This window comes from Pterocles gutturalis, unplaced genomic scaffold (assembly GCF_000699245.1).
Source record: "Pterocles gutturalis isolate BGI_N339 unplaced genomic scaffold, ASM69924v1 scaffold32868, whole genome shotgun sequence".
Taxonomy (NCBI): domain Eukaryota; kingdom Metazoa; phylum Chordata; class Aves; order Pterocliformes; family Pteroclidae; genus Pterocles; species Pterocles gutturalis.
The window spans coordinates 1-10,626 of NW_010124075.1; the positions used below are offsets into that span (position 1 = coordinate 1).

At 44.3% G+C, this 10,626-nt stretch overlaps 1 protein-coding gene across 1 annotated transcript in view; it reads left to right on the plus strand.

Moving 5' to 3' along the window:
- Nucleotides 1–3,351: 3,351 nt before the first annotated feature.
- Nucleotides 3,352–10,626, plus strand: part of LARP4 (La ribonucleoprotein domain family, member 4) — a gene marked incomplete at its 5' end in the record, with an annotated part of 13,068 nt that continues 5,793 nt past the window's right edge. Inside the window, 10 exon segments of the mRNA XM_010078156.1 lie at nucleotides 3,352–3,464; nucleotides 4,428–4,621; nucleotides 5,251–5,409; nucleotides 5,744–5,819; nucleotides 6,277–6,413; nucleotides 6,670–6,773; nucleotides 7,817–7,927; nucleotides 8,298–8,351; nucleotides 8,967–9,176; nucleotides 9,654–9,757. Of these exon segments, the coding sequence (XP_010076458.1) occupies nucleotides 3,352–3,464; nucleotides 4,428–4,621; nucleotides 5,251–5,409; nucleotides 5,744–5,819; nucleotides 6,277–6,413; nucleotides 6,670–6,773; nucleotides 7,817–7,927; nucleotides 8,298–8,351; nucleotides 8,967–9,176; nucleotides 9,654–9,757 (1,262 nt within the window).

A 10,626-nucleotide genomic window follows, 5' to 3' on the forward strand; every position in this document is an offset into this window, starting at 1 on the left:
TGCCGTTTTCCAGCTTTTCACGGGGTTTGGTGAAGAAGTTTCAGTATTTGTTGGACAAAGGCGAGCTACTGCAATGCTGCTGCTTTAAACTTTGCAATAAGTTTTGTCCAAAAAGTGTACAAAGCAAATAACTTGTGGATTAATTAAGAAATGAGCAAGGGAAGGTGGTCGATTGCTTGTGGTGTGTTCAGTTCAGCTGCGGGGGTGTTTTACGTGGATACCAACCTATGTGCCGCAGTTCAGAACTCCTAACTAAAAAGGTTTGGGAAACACCTTATTTTTCATAATCTAATTGTCTCAGGTCTGAACTAAATGTGACTTGACTTGCACTGAGAGGAGAAAAAAAAAGATGTCATGATCACAGAATGACGGAGTTTAAGAATTTGTTTTACAGTATTTAACTCGAAGAGGAACTGTTCAAACTAATGGGAGCTGTGAGCAGCCAACCTCACCCGAGGCCAAGCGCTGCGGAGAGGAGCCAAGGCTGCGAGATGGAGGTGGCCCCTCTGAGCAGCGGGCGTGCGAGGCAGGTTCTGGAACCGGCAGCGGGGACATGGAGCAGTTGTGTTGTGGATGGGGCTTGGGCAGCTCAAAGGGAGCTGAAGCGAATCAGGAGCCTGTGAAGCCAGGCAGCACGTCTGGGTGTTCCGTGAATCCTTCTAAAGCACAAATTTGACTTTGGTTGCTTTGTTTGATCTCCTCTTTTCTCTTCCACTGATAGCGCTGCGACTTAGTTTCTGTGATCTTCATTCAGGAAGCATCGATAATATTTAATTTTGAATTCCTGAGGACAGTCCGGACTTCCTGAAGGTGCCTTTTGGCTGCCAGGACAGGGAACTTGAGCTCTTCACCAGGTGTTCCGAAACGCTGTAGTCGGATGCTTAGAAGCAGACAGCAGCTTTTATCTCAGGATCTTTGGGGTTGCCTGAAAAATAACGTACAGAGGCAGAGTGTGTTAGGAGTCCTGAAGTTTTGGGGAGGGTTAGCTGACTTGTTTTACCTGTCAGTGTTCTATTTTAGATGTGAAGTGTGCATGTGTTGGTTGTGAATTGATGCCTCCACGGTATGAATGGTGGAATTCTCTTTTCCTTTAATATCTTTTAGCTCAAAAAACTCGCCGCAGTGGGGGAATGGTGTAAGGCTCGTGCTATTTTTGATGCATTAGTGTCTGGTGTAGGTTTTGTTTTCACTTGCAGCCAGGACCAGCACGCTGCTAACAATTGATAATTAAGGCACATTGGGAATATTATTAAATGCTTTGTGAAAAATGTGATTGATAATGGCTCGCTGTGCCTGCCTGGGACTTTGGTCAGCTTGTTGCTAGTTCAGTATATTAGTACTTTATGAGGAAAACTGAAATCTGTGCATTTCAGGTGGGTGAAACACTGCCCTAATTGTTGCCAGCGGTGTTTCCTAGCTAGGAAACGAGGACTGTGTGAAGCACTGAGTATTGCTGGACATCTCTCTTAGCAGGTGAGGCTTCCTGCTTCCCTCTAGGTGACAAACCCCCCAGACTGTCCTTGTTCACCCAGGAGGGATGGACACCTTGCCACAGGTGAGGGTGGTTCCATCTTCATACGGCACAGCTGTGCGTTGGCTTTACCAGGGATAAAGAAGGCACTCCGGCTACTGGAAAAAACATGCTGCGTGCAGTGGGAGGAACTCTCTTGTAACCATTAAAGTTAACGGGTGTTTGAGAATTCCCTGGGACGTGCAGAGTGCTGGATTGTTCCGTGATATCCCACAGTCGGTTCCAAAGGAGTTCTGCGTGTTGCTTTGGGGTTCACACCAGCTTTCTCTCTGATTTTTTTGTTTGCTTCACAGCCTGGGTGAGCTTAGGAAAGGTGACACACTGGTGTGGAGTCCGAGTCCACTGCAGATGTGTGTTTCCCTACCTGTCGTGTCTGCAGCCAGTGTAAGGTTTCTCTTTGCCAACCTCCCATAGGTTTGCTGACCTTCGGATTCCCCCCCCCGCTCTGTTTACATTTCCACTGCTGGAAAATGTTTAGATTCTCACCTCACCAGTTTTAATAAATTCTCTTCTAGATTTTTCATTTAGATTCCCTTTCTGAGAGTCTGCTCTGGGAAATCTGTCATAAGCTCAGTTTTCGATGCAATTTAGACGTAAAATAAACAAAGTATTCTTTGCCATCCTTTCAAAATGAGATTGATGCAATTTAGACTGTAAAATAAACAAGGTATTCTTTGCCATCCTTTCAAAATGAGATGAGATGATGAGACAGTCAATTTTGAGGATATGCTGGAGGAGAATCTTTGATCCACGGTTGCTGAAAGTAACGTGAGCTACAGGTAAACTCCGCTGAGGAGGACAGCTTTGTCAGCTCGTGGATACCAGTGAGTGCTCCTAACCTTTGTAACTCTGTAAAGCTTTAACCTCATCATGAACGTTCCTGACAGCAGCTGGGAGGAATGTTCTGCAGCCAATCAAACGGGCTCGGTGTTTGTTAGCCTCAGTTAAATAAGCCAGAATTGATATTTTGGCCCTCTCTTCAGAAGAGCCGCTTGCCAGGATGGAGTGACGCTGCTCCTGGAGCACAGCACACTGTCTTTTCAGAAAGCTTATGTAAATTAGGGACTTTTTATCCTCCTGGAGTCCATGGTGTCTCGCTATTAAGATGCGTGACGTCAGGGCTGGCTCTTGTGGAGTGGCATTACATGTCATTAAGTGTTTCTAGAACAAAGAGGAAGTAGCCCACGCTCTTTCAGGTGTGTATTTCAGCCCCTGTATTAATAGGTCCATTCATCGCTTTATCAGCCTGAATCTGTTCAGTTTCTGTAGCACTTTTCTCTTGGACCTGTGATTTGTGAACTTCCATGTTACCACGTGTCTTTGGGTGTTTGCTACAGTGAGTAGCATCCTCTGCGGTACTCAGAGCTGCTTTTTACTGCTGGGCACTTCCAGAAGTGCAGTAATCTCCCCAAAGCCTTTCAGTTTCACTTTGTCGTACTTATTCCTTCCAGTCACTTTCAGCTTGAGCTAAGTGCTAACCTCAAAGACGTCAGTGTTTATTTTTATAAAATAAATGAATCATCTCCTGGATGTGTCTCGTCTTTTTTGCTTTGATGAAAAGTAAATGCAGGGAAATGGGATCTGCTGGTGTTCGGTTCCTGAGCAGGTGCCCGCGCTGGCGGGTTTGCTGTGGCACAGGGGTGACCAGCCGCTGAGCCGAGTTACGTTTTGAAATGCATCGAGAGTACGGGGGGGCAGCAGGTTACAGGGTTTTTCCTCTAAGGTTGTTTGGTTGGAGAACAGCTACTCTGAAAATGAAGAAGGGAAATGTGCATGTCCTTTCACACTGAATTATTTCTAGTTCTTCTTTCTGTTTCCAGCTGTATTCTTCTGCTAAGATTGACGAGGGGGCGAAAACCTCCGTTACTGTGCGGATTAAATCAGGTGTGCGCGGGGGATTTGGAATCTCAGAGGGCCTTGCAAAAATTGTGATGTTTGTTTTGCCTTCTCTTGTGATTGTCTTGAACCTCTCCTGTGTTTGGAGGCTTTTTGTTACCGAATTTGGGCTTGTCCTTGTAGCAAATAGCTGTGGAACTAGGTGTGACCTTGGCAGGGGAATTATCTCTAAAGCTATTGCAACTGCTTCCTTATCCTTTTGCTTTATGTTTGAGGCCTGTTGGTGAGCCACTCCTTCATTTCAGAATCCAAGAGCCTGGCCTCTGAAGTAGCAAACTTCCTTATTTGTGAATTTGGGAGATAGGAGCTAGGACTAGTGGCTGTTTGGGGGAAACTATTAGTTGCTTGTCGGGTGTTGGGAATTCTTGGAAAGAGAATTTTTGCCAAAGCGTAGTTTTCTTGTCTGTGTGGAAGGAGTTAGTTCTGTCCCAGCAGAGTGAGAGCTGTGACGGTGTTTATTGTCTGTGCTGATGTGGGTGATGGGGCTCCGTACCCAAATGTCCTGGAGCTTCTGAGCAGCTCCTGGGAAGGGGCCATTCCACGGCTTTACTCAGGTAAGTTCACAAGGAATCGTGGTGTAGCATAGGTGATGCTGGGTTAGTATAGATGTCACTAATTCCGTAAGTCTTTAGTTTCTTTTCCTTGAAATATGTTTTTTTACCTTCCTTTCTAGGAAGGGGTCTGGAGGAGGGAAAATTTCCCTTTCTGGTGAAGGGGGACTGGAGCATTATGACAGTCAAGTCTTTAAAAGCTTATGAGTTACCAGAGTCCTTGATGGCTAGCCGCTTCGTCTGCTGATGTTGTCGGATGTCAATAAAGAGAGGTTGAAGGCAACACTTCTAATGGAGGTAGAAATGAAATACTTGGAAAATACTAAGGATTTTCCTGTTTTGATTAATGAGAAATCACATAGGTGCTTAATAGCTGGTTAGACACTCGAGATGTGGAACTCTATAGAAAATACTAAATTCACCTGAATTGTCTGCCTTGGCTTCTAAAGCATCTTTGGGTTATTTTTCCTAATAAAAGTGTTCTGGTCTCTTCAGCAGGTAACATCGAAAGGTGCTGGCTTAAACCCGAATGCAAAAGTGTGGCAAGAAGTACCCCAAGGGAGCGGTGAGGCGGTGCCACCAGCAAATGGCACAGAGCACTCGTGGCAAGAAACAGCGGCTGCACAAGGGACTCACACCGAGGGTGAGACGTCGCGGGCCCACGTTCAGGCGCTAGCGGTGATACGTCCCTTGCTGGGTAGTGCTGAGGGTCCTCTGTAAGAGTTCAGCAGCGAGGAGCAACTTCTTGCTTGTGCCTTCGGTGTTGTTAGTGCTGATGTAGCAACAAGTATGAAATGAACGTGAGAAAGCAGTCGATGGTTTATGGAGATGATGGGTCTGAGCAGTGAGCTTTGGTCTAGGGATTCGAGAAGGTGTCCAGAGTTGTGCTGGGGCGGAACGCTTCAGCAGGCGAGAGGATCCAAGGGGCCTGGTGATGACTGAGTAACGCGCTAAGAGGGAAACAAGGTGCTAAATGTGTAGAAATGGATTCACGACTTGTGTTCGCCATTGCTGCACTTTAGTGTCCCCTTGACCCTGTGAACGGGAAGATAAGGTCTGAGGGCCACCTACGATCCTGAGCTGTTAGACAGGAGAGTTTGTCCTGGAGTAGAGACTGCAGAGCAACTGTGGTTAGCTACTTCGGTTCAGATCCTCTGCCACTTTTTGGGATTCTTGAGTATTTGATTTAATGTTGGTAGCCAAAATTTTTCAAATGGAAAATCTTCTGAAGCTTACGGTAGGTTTTCTGCTGATGGTGTGTTTATTTGCCAGGTAACATAGAGATTTCAGAGGATAGCTGCAAGCAGTATGAAGTGATGTATTCCCCGTCTTGTGAAGCCCCAAGAAATGGCACAGGAGTTGACGAAGCATCTGCAAACGGAATTGTCCTAGCAACTGAAGATCTTGGATACCAAATCTATGAAGTGTCTGGTGAGTGGTCAAGTTAGAATACCCCTGACGGTGTCCGTAGTCCTCTGAAGTCTGCTGCAGTTGTGATGTGACTTGTAAATCCTGGGTAGGAACTTTGGGATGTTCCATCCAATGCGTGTTCTAAGGCAGCCCTAGCACTTGGCCAGACAGGTGAAAACTGGGATCGGAGTGGTTTTGGGAGTGTGTAGTGTGGTGGTCCTCGGGCGTGTCCCATGACCTTTTTGTCTTGGTTTTACCCAGAAGGATTCATTCTTTTGTTGTTCAATGAAATGTCTTCTTGCTTTATATTCTTACCGTGAAACTGAGATCTGATGGTGTGTGTGGTGACTTTTAGGTGAAGGCAGCTCCACTGTGTCGACAGAAGACATCAGAGAATGTTTGAAAAAACAACTTGAATTCTGCTTCTCACGGTACGGTACAGTTAATTCAACTTTGTGTAAACCCTTTAGAAAATTGGTTGACATACGTTTCCCTTTTTTTGGCTTGATATGTGCTGTCATCTTCATAAAAATGTTAACTGTGAGTGAGAGTTGGTTGCGATATGAACCACGATTTGCTCAAGCGCTGTAGAAAACCTGTGGCACCTTTCAGCCATTTCACTCCTGTCCATGTGTCCTTGTCCTTTACTGAGAGCTGAGTGTGACCTCCATGCTTCATGGCTGTAAGATGTTGAGATTTTAAATTATCTTTTGCTTTGTGTTGATCTGCCAGGATTTTTGCCAGGAAAGAAAATCTGAGTACATTTTGGCTAGAGTTAGCTGTGAATGGTGTTGGTGAATATTTAAGCCTGCAGTTATCCTGTTGTTTTGAGGCTTCTGTAAACAAAGTTCAGGATTTTTATAAAATAGTGAACTTATGTCTTTTTAGTGAGAATCTTTCAAAGGATCTTTACTTGATGTCTCAAATGGACAGTGATCAGTTTGTTCCGATATGGACAATTGCCAACATGGAAGGTATTAAGAAGCTGACGGCGGATATGGACCTTATTCTTGAAGTTTTGAGATGTAAGTCTGAACGTTTGGTGTCTGTGTTAGCAGAACAAAGAATCCTTCCTCGCTCTAGAGAAATGTTTTAGTCTCTTAGCTGGTTGTGGCTCATTGTTCTGGTAAAGGGTGACGGGAGCTGTCATTTACCCTCGATTCAAGAACTCTGGTTTCTTAAGCAGTCCATCACAGCTCTTTTGTTGCAAGCTGGATAATGGAGATGTTTTGCATGGCACAATGTCCAATATTAAGCCAACTTTTGTGTTTTAATTTTTAGCTTCTCCTATGGTACAAGTGGATGAGAGAGGGGAGAAAGTAAGACCAAACCACAAACGATGTATTATCATTCTCCGTGAGATCCCTGAAACAACACCTATAGAGGTAAATAAACAGAAAGGCAAGACACCAAAGCCTGTTGATGTTTTTGGAAGGTATCTTCAACAATGCTTCAAACAGCAACGGGAAGCATTGCTTAAAAGGTCAACTGGTATTCAATCTGATTGAACACTGATACTCTCCTTGTAAACTACATAAGGAGTTTTTTCTCTCTGGATGTGTTGTCAAAAAAATCCAAAGCAAAATCTTGTTGTCATTGTGGTCCCTTCCCATGGTTTACTAATATATTAAAATGCTCTTAAGTAAACTTTTTTTCCTACCAAAGATTGAGCTAGCTGGGCTTTTCTATAAAGAAGCTTGAACTGGTCTCTTTTCAGATCCAAAAGTAAAATCAGTCCAGGGCATAGCTTGGAATTCAGGCTGAATTTTTGTCACAGCGGTAACTTTACTTGAAGTCAGACTGTTGTTTTGGCAGCAAGAAATATTACTGAACATTTCTCATTCATTGTGACCCAGTGTGAGCTGAGCTCATTATGTTCAGAGAAGGGAGGATAATAAAATTCCTACTGATACTTGGCTAACAGAGTGATTTAGTTCTTTGCTTTTTAACATCGTAACACAGGGTGTTTGTCTACGAGCATTTTTAATTAGTTGTTTTAATGCAAATGCTGAACAGCTGCTTTGCTCTCTCTTTAAAATCTGATTATTGCAAAGCTGTCAGGTTGCCTTGATTTAGAAATATTTTTTTTTAAAATGATGATGATGACTCTCCTGATCTAAAGCCGTGTTTTTGTTACCTCTTTCGTATAGAAATGTCACCAGTTCTATGCTGATCTTGATTTTCTTACCAGCTGGGCCTGCTGCTTTTTATTTGGGGGGCTCAAGTAGGCTGGGCTGGTATTCTGGGGTTCAGAAACAGGTAGAGGATAACTTGGTGTTGGACAGACCTGTCAAGGGAATAAAAGAACATCCCTGCTCAAAGGAGAATTGCTGCTGAGGAGCTGGAGTGTGAACTCTTGTTGGTATAGTGTCCGATTTACAGCTTGGAGCTCGGGCCCCTTGACTGCCTGACTTCTCCTCTCTCCTAGGAGGTGAAGGCTCTGTTTAAAAATGAGAACTGCCCCAAAGTGATAAGCTGTGAGTTTGCTCACAACAACAACTGGTACGTTACATTCCAGTCGGATACGGATGCGCAACAGGTAAGGCTGCAGCTGTTAATGACGTCTCAGTTTTGTTATTAAAACTTCCCCTGCTCCAGAGAATCGCACCCACGCTTCCTGCAGTTAAAAGAAACGTTTATTTACTGATCCCCCTTTTGTTACTGGTAAATTCTAGTTAATAGAGAAAGGAAGCAGAGAGATTGTAGGGTCAGAATTCCTTTGTCAGCCTCTTGCCTCAGTACTCTCTGGCTGTGACTGCCTGGCGTATCCTGAGTTTGAAGTGTTAATGAATTTATCTGGGCTAACGGGGAAGCACATTGCTGCACGTTCATGTTAAGTCATGTCATAGCCTTTGAGAGTTACAATTGCATCAAGATATTCTAATGTTCATTTTTTTTTGTATCTGTAGGCGTTTAAATACTTAAGGGAAGAAGTGAAAACCTTTCAGGGCAAGCCAGTAATGGTAAGAGTTCCTGCTTGGATTTCTAAATTGTTTCTGTTTGAACGATAGCGTGCGTTTATGGCGGGGAGGGGACAGCCGAGGAATTAGCGGTGGGATAGTTCAGAACACTTGCTCTGTAGGCTGTTACCTTGAATGAGGTCACGGGTACCTTTGAAAAATTACAGTTCAGTGGCTGCTGCTTCCCAGGAGGTGTGAAATACATTCCTGATTCGTCTTTGCTTCTCCAGTTTCCCCAGAATCTGGGTCTGCAAACTCAGGAGATGGGCGCTTGCCATCATGAGTCTCTAGCTGGAGTTCTCTGCTCTGCAAATACGGCTGAAGCAAACTTTGTGCTGTGAGAGGAACTGTCAGAATTTGGGGTCTGGATGATGACTGCTATAGAAAGCAGCGTTTATCTTAAACCTGACAGATTATCTAGCTAAAGCAGTGTGCCTTTCACTTTAGCACACTTTAAGAACGTAATCTGTGTTGATTTTTATCTGAGTTTTTATTTGTAAGCAGTAATCAACCTACTTCCTCTTCACATCCCTTGTTATCATTTTGGTAGACAAGAACATTTTCATGTTTCTCCTTTCCTCCCAACTAATGTGTGTGATGTGATTTGGTATCTCGCAGGCAAGGATAAAAGCCATCAACACATTTTTTGCTAAGAATGGTTACCGGGTAGTGGATTCCAGTGTCTATACTCAGCCAGTTCAGACCCAAGCACAGTTTGCCTCGCCACTGTTCATGCAGCCTGTATATAGTCCCCAGCAGTACTCTATTTACAGCATCGTGCCTCAGACGTGGTCTCCAAATCCTGCACCTTACTTTGAAACACCACTGGTACGTACCAGCTGATGAAAAGGAGGGGAGGTAGCCCAAAAAACGTCGGTGATCATTTGTTTAATAAATCAATAGGGTCAGTGGGTTTCTCAGCTGTAGAGCACACAGGTTTTCTAGTCGGGTCCCTCTGTTTTATGATAGTTCATGTTATGTTGCAGACCTGATAAAGCAAGACTGTTGGAGAGGCTGTCTCTCCCCTTCGGCTGCTGTTTATTTCAAGGAATTTTGGTGTGAAGTTCCAATAACCAGTACCTAGAGCTTTGTAGCTCTTCCAGCAACAGGAGGACTCTGGTGCTAAGGCAGAGGTGCAGGCTGTTAGCCTGGGGGGGTTTCACGTTAGCAGTAAGTTCACAACATACCGGATACTGTAGCCCAGCGTAAAAGTGCAAACAGACGAGATGAATAACTGCCAAAGCTGACCTCATAAAACTGCAAACGTTTTTAATTCAGCCATTGAGACTGTTGTGTCTGTTGCAGGCCCCCTTTCCTAATGGTGGATTCGTGAATGGCTTTAATACACCAGGATCGTATAAAACAAATGCTGCTGCTTTGAGTATAGGTCGCCCATTCCATAGAAATCGGTAAGATAGCTCCGTCACTTGTTTGCTCTCTGAGAACTTACAGTGTTGAGGTCCTGAAGTGTTCCTTGCACTTGTAAAATGCCCTTCCTTCTGATGGGCCTAGGTTCATCAAATATGTATGATGGTTTTTTTTAATTTGATTTATAAAATAAAATCAAGGTGGCAGCTTAAGATCCTAAAATACTGGACGTGCGTGCTGGAGAGACCAAAGGTAACTCCTTTAAAAGCCTCAGAGGAATTTCTGCAGTCAAATAAATAACTTCCTCTTAAGTTAATACTTTTCATTCTGTTTGTTATACGCAGCTTACAAACTCCTGCAGCACAATGTAAGCTTGTCTTGTTGTATGAGTAGTCTTGCAGAGAGCTGTTTCGTTTTATGAGCTGAGAGCTGCATGCCCTGACTGCTGTATGCTAAACCGCTTGATGCAGAGTCTGTGACTATGATGTATTTGCTGTATCCCCACCTTTCCTGATAACTGTAAGGACTCGGATATAAACACGGGGGAGGAGGAAACAGCTTGTTATTTGCTGGAGCAGCACTCTGTAAATACAGTAGAGTGGTAATCTGTTTGTGTGGGCGGAAATGGTTTTATTTGCAAGCTCTTTCACTTTATTCCGCGTGCGGGCTGGTAGCATGGGAATTGTTTTTTACGCTGTTTAAGAAATCGGTTGACAACTGCCGGTACCATCAGTGGGTTTGTGATGCAGTTAAGGTTTGTGGCTGTTGGCAGAAGGTGAACTTCGGAATTCGGTTTGCGGTGACTCAGCAGAGTCTTAGGACAGCCTGTGAGGCTGGTAGCGTGACTCTACTTGGAAGATGGGGCAGCTGATTCCGTTACAGCTGCCCAGCTCCCCGCTCAGATCTTTTT